Genomic DNA, 23165 nt, shown 5'->3' on the forward strand with positions numbered 1-23165 from the left:
TTTATCGACCTGTCATCTTTGTAGTTGTTGACTTTCAGATTGGGTCTCTGAGTGGACGTCCCGTTTGTTGATGATGAAGTTATTTCTTTCTGTTTCTAAGTTTTTCTTCAAACAGTCTGGCCCCTTTGCTATAGGACTGCTGAGGTCCACTCCAGGCCCTACCTGTCTGGGGATCACCTGCAGCGGCTGCAGAACAGTAAGGGTTGCTGCCAGTTTCTTCTGCTATATTTGTCTCAGAAGGATACCTGCCAGATGTTAGTCTGAGCTCTCCTTTATGAGGTGACTTTTTGGATATACAGGGGTCAGGGTGTGGCTTGAGGAGACAGTCTGTTCTATATAGGAGCTCAAGTGCTGAGCTGTGAGCTCTTTTGTTCATTCAGACCTGCTGGGCAGATAATTTTTTTTTTTTTTTTTTTTTTTTGAGACGGAGTTTCACTGTTGTTACCCAGGCTGGAGTGCAATGGCGCAATCTCGGCTCACCGCAACCTCCACCTCCCAGGTTCAAGCAATTCTCCTGCCTCAGTCTCCCGAGTAGGTGGGACTACAGGCGTGCGCCATGACACCCAACTAATTTTTTTGTATTTTTAGTAGAGACGGGGTTCCACCATGTTGGCCAGGGTGGTCTCAATCTCTTGACCTCATGATCCACCCGCCTCAGCCTCCCAAAGTGCTGAGATTACAGGTCTGAGCCACTGCGCCCGGCCTGGGCAGGTATGTTTAAGTCTGCTGCTGCAGAACTCATAAACCCCCCTTTTTTTTTTCACCAGGTGCTCTGTCCTGGGGAGTTAGGGCTTTATTTATGAGTTTCTGTTGTGCTGTTGCCTTTTTTCAGGGCTGCCCTGCCCTAGTCACTGTCTGCCTGCAGAGGCTTTGCTGAGCTGTGGTGCCGTGTGAACTTCCCTGCTGTCCTGTTTATACGGGTGTAGTTAGAACTGCCTCGGCAATGGTGGCCCACCTCTATAATGGCAGACTCTCTCTGTAATGGCGGGCTGCCTTGGCAATGGCAGGCTGCCTCAGCAATGGCAAACTACCTCCATAGTGGTGGAGTGCCTCAGTATTGGCGGACACCCCTCCCCCACAGAGCTGGAGCATCCCGGGTTCAGCTGTGCTTGCTGTGAAACTCTCAGTCCAGAGCATTTCTGATTGCTGTTTTTTTTGTGGTGGGACCAGCCGAGCCTGATCACCTGGCTCCCTGCCTCAAAGCCCCCCACCCCCCCCTTTTTTTCTTTTTTTAGTTGAACGGTCAACTCTATCTCCCAGGTTCCAGTGACCTGTTCAAAAGGCGCCGGGATCTGTGTGATTTTCCATGTGGCGACCCGTGTACCACTGTACTGGCTGAAACAGCCGCACTGAGATTCGTGACACTTTTTTGCCTGGGAATCTCCTGGCCTGGCTCCCTGTTTCAGTCCCCTTTTTAATCAGTTGAATGGGCGACTCTGTCTCCCAGGAGCTCCAATCGCCAGCTAAAATGGCGCCCGCCCCCATGTATTTTGTATGGAGAGCCGCAAAACAGCCATGCTGGCCAAACCAGTCGTGCCAGCCAAGCCGGCCAAAACAGCTGTCCTGGCGACCCATGGGGCTCCTCCACCTGCGAATCTCCTGGTCTGTGGGCAATAAACATCCATCTGGAAATGCGGCGTCCACTCACCCTCCGTGCTTTCTCTGGGAGCTGCAATCCTGAGCTGCTTCTCATCGGCATCTTAGATCCCTCTGTCCTTAGGCCAGTTTCTATCTAAGCTTTCTGCTTTATCCCATTGATCTTTTGTCTATTCTCGTGGTACATTATACTGCTTAATTAATACAGCTTTAGAATGGATCTTGATATCTTGTAGATTGAATCCCTACTCCTAATCTTTGCCATTTATAAACATTGGATAACTCCTTTTATGTTTTTTTTTTTCCCTAGTAAACTATCTATTTAAATTAATTGGAGTAAGAAGTAAATACAGGTCAGCAATTGTGTTTTGTCCTTGAAATCTTGTGTTCAGCCATGAAGTTACTTTATCAGTTAGCAGGTGACAAGTTGTTAAATGTAATGCTTTTTCCTAAAATTGAAAAATTTCAAAATAGTACTTTTATTAGTATGACTTAAAGAACATTGATAATAACTAACATACATAGTATTTATTGTGTGTGTCAGACTGCTTTCACCACTGTAATGTACTACCTCATTTAATTCTACAACTTTTTTTTTTTTGAGACAGAGTCTTGCTCCATTGCCAGGTGCCAGGCTGGAGTGCAATGGCTCAATCTTGGCTCACTGCAACCTCCACCTCCCAGGTTCAAGCAATTCTTCTGCCTCAGCCTCCTGAGTAGCTGGGACTACAGGTGCACACCACCATGCCCAGCTAATTTTTTTATTTTTAGTAGAGACGGGGTTTCACCATGTTGGCCAGGATGGTTTCGATCTCTTGACTTAGTGATCCGCCCACCTCGGCCTCCCAAAGTGCTAGGATTACAGGTGTGAGCCACTGCACCTGGCCAATTCTACAACTCTTATTTAATTAATTTTCTTCATTTTACAGAAACCTAAGTTAGGGCTTACAGGTCACATAGCTAGTTAGGTTGCAAAGCTTGTATAGGAACCCAGGTATTTCAGGCTCTAGATAATCTTAATTGCTATGCCAACTTGTCCAGTAGGCACTTTGCATATTCCCAGACAAGAGCAGATGTTCAAAATTCTAAATACTTACTGAACTTGGGAAAATATTTACACAGGGGTTTCTTGATGGGAAATATGATTTAAAAAAAAAAAAGCATCTTTTCACCTGGATTTTAAGACAGTGACATTGTACATTATACAGGCATACCTTGAAGATACTGCAGGTTTGGTTCCAGACCACCATAATAAAGTAAATATTGTAATAAAGTGAGCTACACAAACTTTTTGGTTTCTCAGTGGATGTAATTGATGTGTTTATACTATACTGTAGGCCATTAAGTGTGCAATAGTATTATGTCTAAAAACAGTGTAGTATATTACTTATAAATAATTTGTTAACAAAAATGCTAATAATCATCTGAGCCTTCAGTGAGTCATAGTGTTTTAGCTGGTAGAGGGTCTTGCCTGGATGTTGGTGGATGCTAACTGATCAGGGTGGTGATTAATATTCCTTTTACAAAATATTTCTCGGTAGCCTGTGATGGTATTTCATAGCATTTTATCCACAGTAGAAGTTATTTCAAAATTGGAATCAATCCTTGCAAAGCCTGTGATTGCTTTATTAACTAAGTTTATGGAACATTCTAAACCCTTTGTTGTCATTTCAACAATGTTCACATCGTCACCAGGAGTACATTCCATCTGAAGAAACTACTTTCTTGTCTCATTCATAAGAAGTAACTCCTCATTTCAAGTTTTATCATCATAAGATTACAGCAGTTCAGCCCCATCTTCAGCCTCCACTTCTAATTCTAGTTCTCTTCTTATTTCCACTATATCTGTGGTCACTTTTTTCACTGAGACTTAACCCCCACCCCCACCAAAATCATCCAGGAGTATTGGTATTACTTATTCCAAACTTCTATTAATGTTGATATTTTGACCTCCTCCCGTGAGTCATGAATGTTCTCAGTGGCATCTTGAATAGTAAGTCCTTTACAGAAGATTTTCAATGTACTTTGCTTAGAGGAATCACTATCTATGGTAGCCACTGCTTAATGAAATGTATAAGTAACAAGATGTGAAAGTTGAAATTACTCCTTGATTTATGAGCTATAGAATTGATCTTGTGGTAGCAGGCATGAAAAAACAGTGGACTTAAAATCTTCACTAAACCATATGCTGTCATTTCTAGAGCCCAGGCAGAATAGATGTAGCATAATTATTATTTTTTTTGAGGTGGAGCCTCGCTCTGTTGCCCAGGCTGGAGTGCAGTGGCATGATCTCAGCTCATTGCAATCTCCACTTCCCGGGCTCAAGAAATTCCCCTGCCTCAGCCTCCAGAGTAGTTGGGAGTATAGGCGCACACTACGACGCTCAGCTAAGTTTTGTATTTTTTGCCAACAGGATTTTGTGGTGTTGGCCAGGCTGCTCTTGAATTCGTGACCTCAGGTGATCCTCCTGCCTCGGCCTCCCAAAGTGCTGGGATTACACACGTAAGCCATTACACCCAGCCAGTTGTAGCATAATTATTAAGGTCCCTAGGATTTTTGGAATGGTAAATAAGCACTGGCTTCAACTTCAAGTCACCAGCTGTATTAGCTCCTAACAAGAGAGCCAGCCTATACTTTCAAGCTTTGAAACCAAATACTGACTTCTCCCTTTTAGTTACAAATGTCCTAGATGGCATCTTTTTCCATTAAAGGCTTTTTTGTCTACATTGAAAATTTGTTGTTTAATGTAGCTGTTGTTTACGTTATGAAGACAGCCTCTTTCCTCAAACCTCATAAACCAGCCTATGCTAGCTTCCAACTTTTCTTCTATAGTTTCCTCACCTCTCTCAGCCTTCATAGAATTGAAAAGTTAGAACTTTGCTCTAGATTAGGCTGGGGCTTAAAGAAATGTGATTGGTTGGATTTTCTGTCTAGACCACTCAAACTTTCTCGCTTGTCAGCAACACAGCTGTTTCGCTGTCTTATCATTTGTGTGCTCACTGGAGTAGCATTTTTGTCTCTTTAAAGAACTTTTCTTTGCATTCATAACTTGGCTAACTGTTTGGCACCAGAGGCCTAGCTTGTGACTTCTCTCAGCTTTTAACCTGCCACCCTCACTAAGGATAATCATTTCTTTTGATTTAAAGTGAGAGATGTTCGACTCTTCTTTCACTTGAACAGTTAGAAGCCATTGTAGGGTTATTAATTGGCCCAATTTCAATATTGCTGTGTCTGAGGGAATGGGGAGGCCCAAGGAGAGGGAGAGAGGGGGAACCATCTGTTGGTGGAGCAATTAGAACACACACATTGATTGATTAAGTTCACAGTCTCATGGACATGTTGTGTGGTGCCCCCAAACAGTTACAGTAGTAACATCAAAGATTACTTATTGATCATAGATCATAACAGATAAAAATGAAAAAAATTGAAATACTCTGAATTACCAAAATGTGATACAGAGACAAAGTGTGAGGACATGTTTTTGGGAAAATGGTGCTGACAGACTTGCTTAACACAGGATTGCCACAAAGCTTCAATTTGTAAGAAACATAGTATCTGCAAAGCACAATGAAGGAAAGTGCAATAAAATGAGATTATACCTGTATATTAATAGGTTCCTCCAATAAAGACTTCTGTAATCTTCAAAAAGGAGCCAACTATCAAATGACAACTGCAAAGTTAGTTCTCTCATTGACACTAACAAAGACATCTACAAACTTTCAGCTGAAAAATCAAAAAAAGTTTGAGTTGTTTAGGACCTTCTAACACCAGGGAACAAGTCATGTCTTTTTGCAAGTAATAATAATGCAGACCTGAAAATCTTCCAGTGTCTCATAGAGCAAAACCTGTGACAGAGGCTTTCTGAAGTATGCATGGCGAATATTACAAAAACACTATATGTGAATGAAGCTTACATAAGCTTATATCTTCTTCCATATTATGTAATGTAGGTCAACAAGTGTTTTGGCAATTAGGGTTTAGGAGGGCATAATTAAATGACTTATTATTCAATAATATGCCTGTGTTGGGACATTGCAGAATTTTACCTGCTGTTGTTGTGAGGCCCAGAGCCAAATTTGATTTTATCTATTAGTGCATGATACATTTTTAAACCAGATTTTAAAGAAAATCTAGCCAAAGCTGTATGTGATTCATGTCATATCTTCCTCCTGTTGTTAGTTTTAATGTAGCAGTAGCTGTGATCAATGCTCTTGAAACTTTTAGTTTACTTGACTCCTCTGTATGGCCCATGGATACCCAGTGTAGTACCTTGATTTGGACATTTTACTGATTTATGGAGGTTGACTTGTCCACAGTCAGGTGAGAGCTGGGATTTAATCCAGATATTCTGACTGCCATCCCAATGAGAGATGGGTCAATCTTATTCATTCATTCATTATTTACACAAAACTTTATTGGTACTTATGATGTACCAGGTATTCTTCTAGCTATTGGAGGCATATCAACAAACAAAAGTGACAAGAATCTCTACCCTTGTGGAGCTTACATTCCAGTGGGGCAGAGGGGAGACAATGGTAGATAACATAAATAAATTCTATAGTATATTAAGTGGTAGTAATGTATATTTGAAAAAAAGTAATCAGGTAAAGGGAATTGGGCAAACAATTTTATACCTCTTAGGAGGGAGAAATGAATTAATTTTTCAATTTTGTCTCTGAAATTATGTCAAAATGATAGGTTTTACCCTAAGCCTTTCCAAGCAGGTAGCTTGGAAAAAGTGTTCTGCTCTTCCCCTCTCTCCCCACTACTCAGAACATTGCTTTAAAAGATGGCTACATTACAAGATCAACTTACAGAGTCCTACTTAATCCATTATGTAGATCTACTGTGGTTCAAATCTAATAGTGTTATAGACCTAACCAGTCCTTACAGTGAGTTTTCTCCCCAGTCTGGTAAACTGTATCCCATGCTCCAGATGCAGGTGACAGGAACGTCATCATTTCATGCTGCTCTTTTAGCTTTGGGGGTAAGCAACTCCCTCTCCCTTCACATTATCCAATATTATGTAGCAGAGACTTCCTTCCATTAAAGATACTGATAGTGGCTTCTTCACTGCCAGCAGTAAGGGGACAATCTTGGGAAATGATTATGGATTTAAAAGAGGAAGAGATAGAGCATAGGCTGCTATTTTCATGGGAAATAGGAAGGTTGACAGCTGGAAGGAATTGTAGAGGAGTCCCAGCTGGGATCAGGAGGGAAGAAAAGGGAGACCCTGGTCTCACAGGAGGGTTGAGTTACTGGGATGTTGATGAGTCAAGCCTGGTCGCTCATCATGCAGTATGTAGGTTTGTGAAGATAAATTTCTGAGATGGATTTGCCTGTGCCTTCTGCTTAATTTCTTTTTTGCTTTTTCTTTATTTCTCCCTTTCCTTTTCTTTTTTCAGGGTCTTGCTCTTTTGCCCAGGCTGGTGCAGTGGTGCAGTCATAGCTCACTGCAGACTCAAGCTCATGGACTCGAGTGATCCTCTTGCCTTAGTCTTCTGAGTAGCTAGGACCACAGGCATGCGCCACTATGCCTATCTAATTTTTTAATTTTTTTTTATAAAGATAGGATCTTGTGATGTTGTCCAGGCTGGTCTTAAGCTCCTGGCCTCACGCGATCCTCCCATCTTGATCTCCCAAAATGCTGAGATTATAGGCATGAGCCACCATGCCTAGCCTCACTTAATTTTCATGAAGCCTGAAATCATTATCTACTCTAATTTTGGCTTTATACATGCAAACAACTGGTAGTTTAGAATTTAGTAATGATTTTTTGAAAAAATATAATAGATATACTTTTTACATATTTGTTTAACAGCATCCTCACAAAGAAATTTAAAAATAAAAAAATCTGATGTACTCTTAATTTTAAAATATATTTCTTTTTTAATACATTATTTTTCATAAAACTTTGAGGGAATGTGTTCTCTTACCAAGTTCACAAGGAGGCATAGTTTTAAGGGCAAGAATTTCCCAGCGCCATGTTCCCCTCCCGTCTCTCTCCATCCAGGATATTTAACAGTTTATGTTTGAATTTCGCGGCGCGGGAAGAATCAAAAGTCAATCACTCCAGCGGAGGTTCAAAGGAACTCCTTTCATTGGCCAGAGGAACTTGGGAAGGTGGGAATTTCTCCCAGGATAAATTCCCCTGCTCCGTCACCCATACTGGATTTCCAGCTCTCTGGATTCCCTCCCACATAGTGGGAGCTCTCTTTCCCCTCTTGGATTTCCCCTCTGGAATCCACTTCTCCATCTTCATGGAAGTCTTTCTCTTCTTATTCTTTTCTTCTCTTTTCTCTACCTAAATAAAATAACCTTTCTGCAACACTTCTTGGGTCCAGTATTTTACTCTTACGAGTTTACAGCATGCCCACAGTGGTTCCTTCTCTTATTCTTAAGAGGGCGGAGACCAAGAATCCACAGCATTCTCTCGGGTGAGCCTTGCCTCACCAACACCTCAAAAAAACTCGGTTACAGATTTTATAATCAGCATACTTTCATTTTTTTCTTAAATATTATACTATAAATATTGTTGCATAACTTCAAAAATTATCATTTAGTAGCCATATAATCCTGGCTAATATTATAATAAAATTTGGTCTGTTGATAAATAGGTATTTGAGTGTTTGTTTACCTTGTATTATACTAGGAAATATGGCTTTCCAATAGAAATACATTATGCTTTCAATTAGCTTGTAGTCTCATTCATAAACCAATGTAGATACAATTCATCAATGATAAGGTGAGATCTACCTTTGCAAAGGGATTTTTAATTTGGAAAAAGAAGGGATTTGTAGGACAGTGATATAGAAGACTTTATGGAAAAACTAGATGGCTTTGTGGAGAAATACAATTTTTCTAGTTATTACCAGTTCAATCGCTACATCCCTATCCAGGCCATCAGTATGCTGTGTGGCTTTCTTTTTCCCTGTTTTTTCCTTACAATCTATTTGCTATACAGGTGCTAGAGTAAAAAGCAATTCACATCAAGTGACTCTTCTGCTCAGAGCCCACCAGTGGTTTCTCAGGTCGTTTATAATGAACCCCACAGTCCTTAGTTATATAGCCTATGAAGTTCTGTACGATCCACCCCTTAGCTGCCTCTCTAACCTGATTTCTGACTTCTTTTCCTTACCCACACTCTTTCTCGATGCTGGCTCCATTCCGATACCTCACACACTCCCAGCATGGGCTCACATTACAATCTTTGTTAATTGCAATTTCCTCTACCTTGAAAGTTTGTCTCTGCAGTATTTCCCTGGCTTGCTGTCATTTCCTTTGGATCTCTGCTCATATGATCGCCTTAGAGAGGGGCCTTCCTGAAAATGATAGAACTATTTTTTGGAGTACATTCCCTCACTCCCCAGCTCCTTTCCAGTCTGTTTTTCTCCATAGCATCTTTCCACCTGACATTGTACTTCTATATATTTTTGCTTTTTATCCTGGAAAACAAGCCCCATGAGATCACACAGGGATTTTGCTTTATTCTTCACTGTATGTCCCCTCCTAATACAGTTCCTGGAATATAGGTGGGGCTTCATAAATATTTGTTGGGTAAATGAAAGAATATATTAAAATATGATTGTAAATCTTTTTTCTTTCCATGATTTAATGATGTGGAATTGAAAACAGGTCTACTTAGATGATAATAATGATAATCAGCAGCATTCCTGAGTATGTCTAGGATCTGCACTTGGTCTAGAAGACCTCTCTCTTCTGCTCTCCTTTCCCACCCATGCACATCCATTTCCTTTGGGATGAAACCCAATCTCCTTTGTCTGGCAGTCAGGGCCTTCTACGATCTCATCTCTGTTGATTTTTCTAGCTTTACTTCTACCAAGTCATTCCCCTTATAACCTGTGCTGCAGTCATATTGAGTGACTTATAGTTCCCCTCCTGTGGCCCTTGCAGATGTTTCTTGCATTGCTTCTCATTTGTCACTTATTTGTTAATGGGTTTCTCCTCACAGTGCATAAGCTCTTCAAAGGAAGAAGCCTGGTATATCTTTGTATTTTCAGAATGTAGCACAGTTCTTGTGTATTGTAGTTGGTCAATAAATACTTATTCAATATAAAAGATGGTTTTTGCCTCCCAAAGACTAGTGGTAACTTGAAATTGTTGAATATAGAACAGATAAACTGATAGGAGCAGTTTCACCTCATTAAAGGGCTTGGATATAAATGTGTCCAGGGACAAATATAATAAAAAAAAAAGAGCAATATTATGATATCCTTTTTTAAAAAAGAGAGAGACAGGGTCTTGATGTATTGCCCAGGCTGGTGCAATCATGGCTCACTATAACCTTAAACTCCTGGGTTCAAACTGTTCTCCTGCTTCAGTGTCCTGAATAGCTAGGACTACTGGCATGTGCCACCATGCCAGCTAATTAAAAAATTTTTTTTGTAGAGATGAGTTCTCACTACACTGCCCAGGCTGGTCTCAAACTCCTGGCCTCAAGTGATTCTTTTGTCTCAGCCTCTCAAAGTGCTGATATTACAGGTGTGAGCTGCTGTGCCTGGCTAGAATATCCTAACTTTTAGCTAAGATCATACCAGAAGTGAGAAAGGATGGCATATAACATAGTTGAATCAGCACACTTAACTGTGAAAGATAGCCTAAGTGGAAGGAAGGGTTATTTGACAGATGTTATTTAGAAAGAAGTGGAACCATTTGGCAGTGGACTGACTATGTGGGCATTAGTTCTTTATTTAGTCAGTAAGAGTCATGCAAGGTGGTGAGCCTGCTGATAATGAGGAAATAATATAGAGGGGAGAATTCAGGGCAGCGATGACATGTTCATGTTCTTGCTATTTTGGACTTAATAATAACGTGAGTGTTGGGGGTTAGGGTAGTGTCAGCCTGGCTGCTCCTGGTTCAGTGGGAAAGAATGCTATGAAAATTGAGACATATCTGCCTAGTGCATGGGAGGAGAAAATGGCTCTATTTGGTTCTATATATTTGTCATCCCTGGTCGATAGTTTGTGTTTTCTGTGGTGATTTGTGAGTGACAATGGATCTATATTCAATTTACCTGGTATAGCTGAAACTGTGAAAATATTTTATGTAATTTTGCTAATATATATTTTGTTAAAATGTGACCATATAGAATCAAATAGGCTACAGATGTTAAAAGAGAACTTTTTTTTTTTTCTAAATCAGGTTTGTTACAGAAAGAGAAAGTAGCAGTTGAAGCATTTCAGATTTGCTGCCTTCTCCTACCTCCTGAAAATAGGAGGAAGTTACAGCTATTGATGAGAATGATGGCAAGGATTTGCTTAAACAAAGAGATGCCACCCCTGTGTGATGGCTTTGGCACCAGAACACTGGTAGGTTGATTTTTAACATAAGATACTACTTTTTGGAATGAAAGTTGACTGAGTAAGGTGTGTTAGTCTGGGCGATCAGAGGGAAATACAAAGCAGGCTTGCTTAAAAGAACTACAGTCAGTGTCCACCCAGACTCGTATCATGCTTTTGGTTTAAGTGTCTTGAAGAACATGAAGACTGAGTAAGGGACGGACTCTGTAGAGAGATCCACTACATCCTGTCCTCCCACTTAAAATTATTTTGTATGTATTGTTAATTGACAAATAATAATTGCATATATTTATGGGGGTATAATGTGATGTTTTAATCTATGTATACATTATAGAAAGAGTCAAGCTAATTACAGTATTCATCTTTTTTGTAATGAGAACATTAAAAATCTATTCTTTTGGTAATTTTGAAATATACAATACATTGTTATAACTGTGGTCACCATGCTGTGCACTAGATCACTAAGACTTACCCCTCCTTTCTTGCTGGAGCTTTGTCCCGTTTGACCAGCATCTTCCATTTCCATGTCCCTGTACCCCCAGCCTCTGGTAACCACCATCTAATCTCTGCTTCTGTTAGCATATGTTTTTAAAGAGAGTTTATTTTAGAACCTACTTACTAGCAAAATCTCTTAATTTTTCTCAAAAAATGTCTTGGAACAAAATTGGTGCTTCAGTGAAATGTATGTGCTTTCTATATCCCGCTAAACCACTGTGTAGAGATTAACTGGCCCAGTTTAAGAAAAATAGAGTAAGATTAGAGGAGCACTCAGTGCCCAGTAGGATTCTTGATCTCTATATTTTTTAGGGTGAGTGCATGGCTAGAGAGGCTAATGGACCTTTTTGAAAAGCTGAAGAAAACTTTATATCTATTCCGCATATAGAATATATGTGCAAAACTTTGCATGCAGTTTCAAGGCAATCACAGAGTCTCTGGGGTCCATGGTCTCCAGACAAAAAATCTCTGCCTGAGTGTCTCTCTGTACATATAAATGTAAGTGAAGATCATTTGCAGTGTGTTAATGAAATGAAGTCTTACTAAGCAGAATTACATGATTTTATGCTTGAAGATTTTGAAGGAAGATTGTCAGCAATAAAATTAGTAGGAAAATTTAAAAAGCCAGTCCAAAGAATAGCATTAAGAATGGAGTAGTTAGGCCAGGCCTGATGGCTCATGCCTGTAATCCCAGCACTTTGGGAGGCTGAGGCAGGTGGATAACCTGAGGTTAAGAGTTCTAGACTAGCCTGACCAAAATGGTGAAATCCTGTCTGTACTAAAAATCCAAGAATTAGCTGGATGTGGTGGTGGGCACCTGTAAGATCACAGCTACTCAGGGAGACTGAGGCAGGAGAATTGCTTGGAACCAAGAGGTGGAAGTTGCAGTAAGCCGAGATCACACCACTGCACTCCAGCCTGGACAACAAAGTGAGACTCTGTCTAAAAAAATCAAAAAAACAAAAAAAAAAAAAAAAAAAAAAAAAAAAGAAAAAAAAAGAATGGAATGGTTAATATGAATTCTATAGAAATTATTATATTATATTGATGCTATATTTTGTATTTCTGCTTGCTGCAAAAAGAGTCTCATCACTTAATGTACTATAAAATCCCATGGTTTTGTTCAAAGGTGATTGTCAAATATGCATCCAAAATCTGAGAGAAAATAAGTTAACTAGGAAAAGATGTAATGGTTGAGACATATGGACTGTGTTAGTGGTTTAAAACAAATCAATAATGAAATTAGGATAAGTAATAATTGGCTATAAAGTGCTTTGAATTTAAAAGTGCTACATGATTCAAGTCATGGTGATAATGATTTTCAAAATTTATTTTCATATATGTGTGTATGTATATACATATATGTATATGTATATTTAAAATCACGTGTAAAAGGAGGTACCTTTAAAAATTGCTCAGTTAAGCATCTCTCTGCAGTCTCTTAATGGGAAGATGCACATTTTGTATGTTCTGGTTGTTGAGACCTTCAGCCCATCTGAGATGACTGTGTCCTCTTGGTAGAATGTGTACCCTGTGCTTAAGACCATTTCTCATATTTGCTTTTTGCAAATTAGATTGGACTCACTTCAGAAAAATACTCATCTGTTTTTACCACCCCCACCCCTCTTTTTTTTTAGATGGTTCAGACATTTTCCCATTGCATCTTGTGTTCCAAGGATGAAGTGGACTTGGATGAGTTATTAGCTGCGAGATTGGTAACATTTCTGATGGACAATTGCCAGGAAATTCTGAAAGTCCCTTTGGCCTTGCAGACCTCTATAGAAGAGCGTGTGGCTCATCTACGAAGAGTCCAGGTAAAGGAGAGGATATTATCAGTCCTATAAAATTGGCAATAGAAAGTCATGTAAGCTTGCTAGGCTTCTTGGGGCATTTTATTATGAGGATCAAGTGAATTAATGTTTATAAAGGACTTATAACAGGTCTTGGCACATAGTGAGACCCTGCATGTGTTTGTATTATCTTTGAAAAGTTTACAGAATGCAAATTTGGTTTTGTTATATCAATCCATGTGGCATAATTTTTATTGCAAATTTCTTGAATGAGTTTGTTCAGAATCTACATATATGTACTGATGGAAATGATTTTATGTGCAATAAGTGTCTTGATTTGTAATTGCCCTGTGACCTAGTTTAATATTCCTACTTTTTGCATGAAAAAGCTGAGCCACAAAGAATTTAAATAACTTTGTTTAAGGCTACAGAGCCAGAATTCAGACTGAGACATTCAGACTTTGGAATCAGTGCTCTAAACTACCATGCCATATTCCCTGTCTAAAAAACATAGTATGGTAGAAGAACACTGGCATTAAAGCCATGAAACCCTGGCCAAACTCCTAGCTGTATCCTTTTTGTTGTGTGACTCTGGGCAAGTCCCTTAACCTCTTCAGATTTTACTTTTTTTCTCAGGTGTTAAAATGAGTCATTTTTACTGTAAAGTTTATTCTCCGTAGGTTTATTGCTGAGTTAAAAACAAGGAAACTGAGGCCAGCACAAGAAAATTAGATGCCAATTTATTCAGCTCCCCGGCAAGGTTCTGTGGTCCCCGGGAGAGGGGCCAGGGAAGTCGCGCCTGACTCCTCTCAGGAGTGGGGTTTTATAGGGAGTGAAGGTGTTCGATTAGATTTGGAGAAACAGGATGTAAACAAGGCAAGCTGCTATTGGTAGGTAGGTGGGATTTCCGGTGAGGGGGCTAAGTGCTGAGTGCAGAGGGGATTTCCAAGGGTGGGGTTAGGTGCCAAGTGCAGAGGGGATTTCCAAGGCGGGCTAGGTGCCGAGTGCAGAGGGGATTTCCAAGGCGGAGCTAGATGATGGGCATATTCTGATAACGTAATTTTCAAGTGGGGAGGGAGATGGGCGTGTCTGAACTCCCGGCGAGGCAACCAGCCTTACACTTACTTTAAAAAGTTGTGAAGATTAGAACACCATACTGTATAATTCTTAGTATGAATTTCTGACATATGTCAGGTACTCTTTGAAAGGTAGCTGCTGCTGTTGTCATGGTGGTTATATAAAAACAATGCAAAAGAAATGTAATACATTACTATCGTCTGGGCCCCAAAGTGGGGTTTGTATGTCAGCCTGTGGGAGCAGAAACCTAGTAAAGGCAGGTAGAAGGTCCACTTGACTCCTTCTGACTGATTGGACCTCTTCTCATTTGAGCTCTTTTTGAGGCTCCACAATTAAGAACCAGTGAACTGCCTCCTTCTGAGGTATTACAAAAATAATTAACTGTCCAGCTGTTTCTAATATGCAATTTTAAAATTAACAAATTTTTTCTATGTTTTTTTGTAATTATCAACCTAAAACATTGAAGAAACTTGGGAAATATAGAAAAAATACACCAAAAACTATCAGAGTTATACTAAAATGTTCATAGTATTACAGTCTTTCAGATTTTTTTTCTGCGTGTGTCTGCCGTCTGTGTCCATGCCTGCCTTACTTTCTTCCCTCTCTCCTGCCTCCTTCTCTCTCTCCCTTCTTCCCTCTCTCTTCCTCCCTCCCTCCCTCCCTCCCTACCTTCCCTCCCCCCTCCCTCCTTCTCTCCCTCCCTCCCTTCTACTTAACGTTCTCTTAACAAAGAAAAAATTCCCCCGTTATTAAATGTCCATGATTGGCATTAGAGTGGCCAAGAGCACAGACTCAGGAGCCTTTGAATTCATGACATGCCTTTTGTTAGCTGTGTGACCTTAGGCAAGTTACATAACATGTCTCCGCTTCAATATCTCTCTCAACATCTCTCTTTCTCATCTGTAAAATGGGAATAATAGTAGTTAATATTTACCTCATAGGGTTTTTGGGGGGAATTAATACATGTGATTAATACATGTATGCTTAATACATGCGAAATGCTGACAATAATGTTTATCACATTGTCAAACTATAATTAGTAGCTGCCATTGTTTTTGGTATCATCATTATTGTTATTTTATTATTATATTGTTGGCAACATAGTATTCCATTATATGGATATATATCTTAATATTTAAATGATACTTTTTGGTTGATATTTACATTGTTTCCATGCTTTCCCCCATTTTGGAAGTGGTATAGCGGTACCTATTTTATATCTAGATTATTTTTTTGGCTAATTTGTGATTATTTTCTAAGAATAAACTTCTAGGAGCAGCATTGCTTGGTCAAAGGCCATGAACATATTTTAAGTATTGATAACATATTGCCAAATTTCTCTTTAGAATGATCATTTCAATTTACTTTTTCATCATTGATGTAAGAAAATGAGTGTTTTCTTTGCACCTGTGCCGACTTTGGATATTGTCATTAACACTCGTAGATATCTTTGCCATTGCATGGGTGAAAAGTATAATCTTAACTGCTGTTTTAGTTTAATCTTTTTTCCTCTGGTGTTTTTATGAACCAAACCTAAAGAAAATAAAAATGAGCAGAAATACTTCACCACGTTTCAGCAAGAAAATGTTATAGCAATGATAGTCTGTTCTCATGCTGCTAATAAAGACAGACCCAAGACTGGGTAATTTATAAAGGAAAGAGGTCTAATTGACTCACAGTTCAGCATGGCTGGGGAGACCTTAGGAAACTTACAATCGTGGCAGAAGGGGAAGCAAATACATTCTTCTTCACAAGGCAGCAGGAGAGAGAAGTGCCGAGCAAAAGGGAGAAAAGCCTCTCATAAAACCATCAGATCTCATGAGAACTCACTTACTATCACAAGAACAGCGTGGGGATATAACTGCCTCTGTGATTCAGTTACCTCCCATCTCCCACAACTTGTGGGGGTTATGGGAACTACATTTCAGGATGAGATTTGAGTGAGGACACAGCCAAACCATATCAAGCAATAACTATGTTGCCCTGTATACTTGCTAGGTTTGTGTATTCACATGCATAGCACAGGGATATATTGTAGTAACTTAGCTTTGTGAGCCCTTTGTTATTACTTGAAGTTCAGAAGGCTGAACTATGATGATTAATTTCACTGCAGGTAAACATGATCTATGAAGAGACACTGCAGTGTGCTCTGAATAAAATCAGCAGTGATTCAATTGTCCAGTTACCTGTTCTCTCTTGCAAGTACACAGTGGAATTGCCAAGCAGTTGTTCCTTTCAGCACTCAGAACCTATGGATCTTTGTTCTCTAGATTAGGCTTCTATGCCTCTACACTGTATCACATTTAGGGCAGTGCTTCTCTGAAAATGCAGTGTTGCCTGGATTATTCCTGTGATTGTTTTGGGACAGTTTCAGGGCTGACCCTAGATACATTATGAGGTAGACAATGTTTTTGACACAAGCCTTCTATGAGCCTCATCTGCAATCTTCTATTTGAAGAGACTCCAGGCTCTGAAATGAAATATTTTTAATGTATATTCATTTATTCACAGGTCTTGGTTTCCTTTTTCCTCTTATTTCCCCCTTTTCCCTTCTCCCTTCTGCAGTGTCTGCACATTTGTTGTTTTACTTGATTCTTACTGGTAAGATATTAAGAAATGGTTGTAGTACCCCTCTCTTCCTAAAAGCTTAGCTTAATGTGAGCCACTACCATCCCCAAGGCATTGAGAATCAGACTCTTCAGACGTGGGAAGGAGCCTGGATAGTTCCAGTGGATGTCCAACATTATCAGTGTTTTGAATCATTTTAGTCAATATGTTTAATTTATGCTTGAATTTCAGATCTTGTTAAAAGACGGCACAGGCTTTTTTGTTATTAAAATGGATCTTGGGTTTACAAAGGCAAAAATCCTATTTAAAACTGTGGCTTCAAATAATAATACTTTGAAGTTATGGAAATACTTTCACTTTTCAATATAGAGTTTCCTCCAATCAAATTTTGAGAACTGACATGGCATCCCTATAGTACGAGGAGATATCCCGTATTTGATCTAAACTAATTCTTTTTGGTTTGTTTGTTAGTTTTTGAGACAGAGTCTTGCCCATTTGCCCAGGCTGGAGTACAGTGGTGCAATCTCAGCTCACTGCAACTTCTGCCTCCTGGGTTCAAGTGATTCTCCTGCCTCAGCCTCCCGAATAGCTGGGACTACAGACCCATGCCACCACGCCTGTCTAATTTGTTGTATTTTTAGTAGAGACAGGGTTTCACCATGTTTGCCAGGATGGTCTCAATCTCCTGACTTCGTGATCCTCCCGCCTCAGCCCAAAGTGTTGGGATTACAGGCGTAAGTCACCGTGCACAGCCAATCTAAACTAATTCTTATAATTTGAAAATATGCTATATTCTTTCACTACTAATCCTTTTGCCTCAGATAAAATATCCAGGAGCCGATATGGATATCACTTTATCTGCTCCATCATTTTGCCGTCAAATTAGTCCAGAGGAATTTGAATATCAAAGATCATACGGCTCTCAAGAACCTCTGGCAGCCTTGTTAGAGGAAGTTATAACAGATGCCAAACTCTCCTGCAAAGAGAAGAAGAAGAAACTGAAGCAGGTAAAAGGATATTTCTTATAAGTCATTTTTTCTCCTCCCTACTGTTTTTATTTTTTTATTTTATTTTAATAGATTTCATGTAAATCGCATCTTCTGAGACATAGCAGTTTTCTAAGTATGTTAGGTCATACATTCCAGAAGTCTCACGGATTTACACAGTTGTGGTCAGTTTCCTAGATCTGTATTCTTTAGTGTAAATCTTTCACCATTGCCAAACTTCATTTACGTTGCTATTCTCTAATATTTGTCCTTTGTTCTGGTGTATGGCATGACGTGAATTAGCAGAACATCTACCTTAATTTCAGAGAATCAGCGAGGGCAGATTTCTTCTCATATTTTAGAAAGGCAAATCAGATGGAATTCACAGGTATAAAATGTCTAGAGTTTAAAAGCTGTTTGGTTTTAGATAACCACTATCAAATTAGTTTCTTGCCTCAGGTATCACTACAAGTATTTCATTTCTCTTATGTTAGGGAACACAGCTTAGGGCTCCAGAGAATCATTTTTAACTCACCATATGTTAATTTTGACTGTTCCTAAAGATTGATCCATGATCAGATGAGTGGGCTTTTTGTTTTTAAGGACTGAACTCTACATAGCTGGATTTCAGATCACATCGTACATGTGGGATTACACACAGAGCAGCAGAGTTCTGGGCTTCTAGTCATATTGTCCTCAGAGTCATTTCGGAGGAGAGTTTGGTGGTGAAGATCAACAGAAAGTATACCGCCTCTTTTTAAGCTCTTCACAAAGCAATATACACCAGAATATTCCCTTTTCCATTTGGGCAGAAGCTAGTGGGGCTGAGTTGGAGAAACAGAGAAATAGTGAAATGTAATTGGGCAAAAATTTCATTTAACTGTGTAGAACAGATGTTATTTTGAAGTCAGAGTTCCTTGTGAATATTTAAAAAGTAAGGTCTATTTATATATGACAGTGGGGAAATTTTAAGAAACATGATTAAAAGGGGAACTTTATTTGAAGCTTAGATCAAAAAGGAAAGATGAATTAGCTCTATAGAAATTGGAATCAAATGTTTTAACAAAAATAAACAAAAACAGGAAAATACAGGTTCAGGAACTCTTAAAGTTTGGCTGCCTAATTTTATTGGCTTTTATGTGTCTTTTTTTACTCTCCTTGGACCATTCATTTTTTTAGTTTCAGAAATCCTATCCTGAAGTCTACCAAGAACGATTTCCTACACCAGAAAGTGAAGCACTTCTGTTTCCTGAAAAACCCAAACCTAAACCACAGCTGCTAATGTGGGCACTAAAGAAGCCTTTCCAACCATTTCAAAGAACTAGAAGTTTTCGAATGTAATAATACTTCCATAGCAACAGGAGCTAGAGACCACTGTTGTTGTTTTGAGTGAATGGTGGTTAAGATAAAGACTATGGTGGTGGAAGAAAGAAAAGCATAAAACAAAAACTACTGAAATATATATAAAGATCGCCTTACTTTTTAAAAAAATGCCGAACCATTAGTATTTTTGTAAAACTCAATGCTATTTTTAAAGTGTACAAATCAGTTAAAATTTATGAGTCAAATATATAGTGATAATGTTAACATGTTTGTAATTGTTACAAAATTTAAGGGTATTTTTTATCTCTTTGTTCTCTTCTTCATGGTGTTTATTAAATAATTGTTTGTATAGATATCCTAGTTACTGATATCTTTATTAAAGCCTTAAGACTTAACTTTCAGTCTTAAAAATAATGTGTATACTTGAATAAGAAAGACACTGGGTATTGTTACTGTGATGCTTTTGACTTAGTAGCCAATTGTGATTTCTCCTGTATAAATTCCAGTTTTTATTGTTGTACACAATTTTTTTAATGTCCTGTATTGTGATGGCCGTGTCCTTTTTTGCAGATTTATTGGATGTTATGACAGATTTTGCTAAAGCTGGTGTTTTTATAACATATATATTCATTGATATTTATCTATAAATGGAGTAGATTTTCATCTGCCTGCGACGGTATAATTTCAGTCTTAGCTAAAGGTGAAAGGTTGAGCTGGATCAATTCTTTGGTTACCCTTAGACCTGTGATTCTAAGTCAAACATAAATGAGTTAAATAAAATGAGACTACTTCCTTTATAAATATATTTTCATCCTTTTGAAAGTAAGTGAAATGTAAATAAATACCATTTATTTTTTTTTTTAAATGCCATACCTCATGTTTCTTTTTTGGCATTTATTTAGATCAGTTAGAGAGCATCCTCAAATGCCTTTACTAGTGGTCTTACATCAGTCATTTATTTCTGTGAGAAAGTAAAAAGTAAGATTTGGGCTTTTGTACTGACTATCCTTTAGGTGAGCACTTTGACAATTTTTTAGTGTTGCTTTGCCCTTTTATAAAATCGTGGTTCACTTGGATTATGGAGCACCTGAAAGTCTTCCTCTGAGTACAATTACCCAAAAAGCTGAGAGCGACACTCACTAGTTGGCTTATAGTACTCCTTGGACTGATTTTCCCTTGCACCTACGGTTTGCTCCTGTTCTCTTGTAGCAAAATACCTCCTACGACTGATGCAGATTTTGCTTTTAAAAATATATCAAAGTATTCCTATTCATTTGGGTACTACCTTACAGTCCAACTATGTAATGTAATGGGCAATTTTTAGTGTTTGGGGATTCATTCTCAGACTTTGGCATTCTGTTTAGGGCAAAGAATAATTCTTCTTTCTACTTTATTTGAACTCCAAAGTAGAGTTTATTTTTCAGAATCTCTTTTCCTGTTGCTGTCTTTGGAAGTTTGTGTGGATTTTTGCTCCTTTTTCTTTTTTTTGTTTTTAGACTACCTAAAGAAAAAAGTATAACATACTTATGGAGAGATCATAAAACATAAGCACCACCTAAATGTGAAATTGAAAAATAGATAATAGCAATTATCCAAAGTGGTTGTGCCAATTAATACTCCCATTAACAGTGTATATGAATTCCTTTTGTTTAATATCCTCATCAAAATTTGCTGTCAGAGTTTGAAATGTTGTCAGTGTGGTATTAATAGTGCCTAATTATGGTTTTATTTTACATTTTCATGATTACTGATATGGCTAAACATTTTTTCCATTTTTTTTTTTACTTTTTCATCTTTGTACATATTTTAATATCAGATTGTCAAGCCTATACATACACAAAGACACACACACCCCTTGTTTAATTTTCTTAAAATTTTGAATGTATTTAATCTATTGATCACTTTGGAGAGAATTGCTATCTGCAATATTAGGTCTTCTAGTCCATGAACATGGTTTGCCCATTCATTTATTTGAAATAAGTGAGAAAAAAAGTTGTTTTTTCTGTTAAGATTTGAAAATCTTTTGTTAGATTTACTCCCAAGTATTTGCTACTTTAAAAAAATGTTAGTATCAAAAGTTTCAGAGGATAGTACCCATCTCTTGCTTCAACAGTTATTGAGCTGATCAGTGCTGATGTTCAATTCTTTTATAAATGATGATATTGTAAAATTTCCTTGTACTCTTTGTTGCTTGTATATGATATAAAACTGATTTTTGTTTCCTGAGTTTTGTATCCAATGGAACCTTGCTAGACTTACTTATTAATTCTAAACATTTAATGTGATTCTTTTGCACTTTCTACACACCAGGAAAAAAACAGCATTTGCTTTTCCCTTCTAAATTGTCCTCAGTAATCCTTGTTTCCTGGTATTTAATATCTTGTGTAATCTCCTGTCCTTGAGTGTGGATTGAGCTAAAATAACACATTTCTGAAGAACAGAATGCATCATCAGTGATGGGCTGTCACTTTTGAGATTAGATTCCAAAAAACCTGTGGCTTCCATCTTGCTTGTCTTCCTTCTTATTCTCTCTCTGGCTTGCTCTTAGGAAAGCCAGCTGTCATGTTGTGAGCTGCGCTTTCAAGAAGCCCATCAGGCAAGGAACTGATGTATCTGGCCAACAGCCAGCTTCGGCAGGAAGCCTGCCAATAGCTGTATAAGTGACCTTGGAAGTGGTTCATTCCTTGGTTGAACCTTGAGGTGACTAATTGTAGCTGACACCTTGATGGAGACTTGAAAAACTCTGAGCTGGAGGACTTAGCTAAGCTGTACCTGGATTACTCCACAGAAACTGTGATATAATGTTTATTGTTTTAAGCCACTTAACAGAGTAATTTGTTATAAAGCGATCTAGATACAATATGCTTTCCAATCTTTATTGCCTGCCTGCCTCTCTCCCTCCCTCCTTTTCTTCTTTTTTGTCTCAGGACACTGGAGATCTTCAGTACAGCAGTTCCTGGTTCTCCTTTATCTGCTGTTTTACTTTGTACAGTTTCGGTTAGCAATGCTCAACCAGAGTCAGAAAATATTAAATGGAAATTTCCAATAATTGATTTGGAAGTTTTAAATTGTGTGCTGTTCTTACAGCATGATGAAATCTTGGACTGTCCTGCTTTGTCCACTCTGAACATGAATCATCCCTTTGTTTAGTGGATCCATGCCTGGTAGACCAGGTGCATTGTCAATGAGCAGTAATATTTTGAAAGGAATCTTTATTTATTTATTTAGCAGCAGATCTCAATAGTGGGCTTAAAATGTTCAGTAAAATGTGCTATAAATAGATGTACTGTTATCCAGGCTTTGTTGTTCCAATTATAGAGCACAGGCAGAGTAGATATAGCATATTTCTTAGGGACCCAAGGATTTTTTTGAATGATAAATGAGCAGTAGCTTCAACTCCCAACAGAAGAGTCAGCTTGTCCTTTGAAGTTCTGAAGCCAGGCATTGGCTTCTTTCTAGCTAGAAAGTCCTAGATGACATCTTCTGCCAATAGAATGCTGTTTTATCTACAATGAAAAGTTATTGTTTAGTGCAGCTACTTCATCAGTGATCTTAGCTAGATCTTCTGGATAACTTGCTGCAGCTTCTCCAGCCTGTGTTGCTTCACCTTGCACTTTTCAGTTATGGAAGATGGCTTCTTTCCTTAAACCTCATGAACCAAGCTCGGCTAGCTTTCAACTTTTCTTCTGCAGCTTCCTTGTCTCTCTCAGCTTTTATAGAATTGAATAGTTAGGGCCTTGCTCTCTATTAGGCTTTGACTTATGGGAATGTTGTGGCTGGTTTTACCTTCTGTTCAGACCACTCAAACTTTATAAGGCTGCTTAGCTTTTGTATCATGTGTGTTTACTGGAGTGATCCTTTGAATTTTCTTCAAGAACTATTCTTTTGCACTCACAACTTGACTAACTGGCACAAGAGGCCTAACTTTCAGCCTGTCTTGGCTTTCAACATATCTTTCTCATTAAGCTCAAACATTTCTACCTTTTGATTTGAAGCGAGAGATGTGCAAC

General features: G+C 38.5%; 1 protein-coding gene across 2 annotated transcripts in view; it reads left to right on the forward strand.

The window, feature by feature from the left end:
* The window catches only part of DEPDC1B (DEP domain containing 1B), a 95868-nt gene extending 74487 nt beyond the window's left edge, over positions 1-21381 (forward strand). Inside the window, exons 8-11 of one of the 2 annotated variants that reach the window (XM_032280248.1) lie at positions 10759-10925; positions 13049-13225; positions 17668-17853; positions 19012-20025. In XM_032280248.1, the coding sequence (XP_032136139.1) occupies positions 10759-10925; positions 13049-13225; positions 17668-17853; positions 19012-19173 (692 nt within the window). In that variant the 3' untranslated portion in view covers positions 19174-20025. Of the gene's footprint in view, positions 1-10758; positions 10926-13048; positions 13226-17667; positions 17854-19011 lie in introns of both variants that reach the window. The other variant, XM_032280255.1, reaches the window with a different exon arrangement.
* Positions 21382-23165: the final 1784 nt, after the last annotated feature.

This window comes from Sapajus apella, unplaced genomic scaffold, assembly GCF_009761245.1.
Source record: "Sapajus apella isolate SASKATOON/1434 unplaced genomic scaffold, GSC_monkey_1.0 scaffold1, whole genome shotgun sequence".
Lineage (NCBI taxonomy): Eukaryota > Metazoa > Chordata > Mammalia > Primates > Cebidae > Sapajus > Sapajus apella.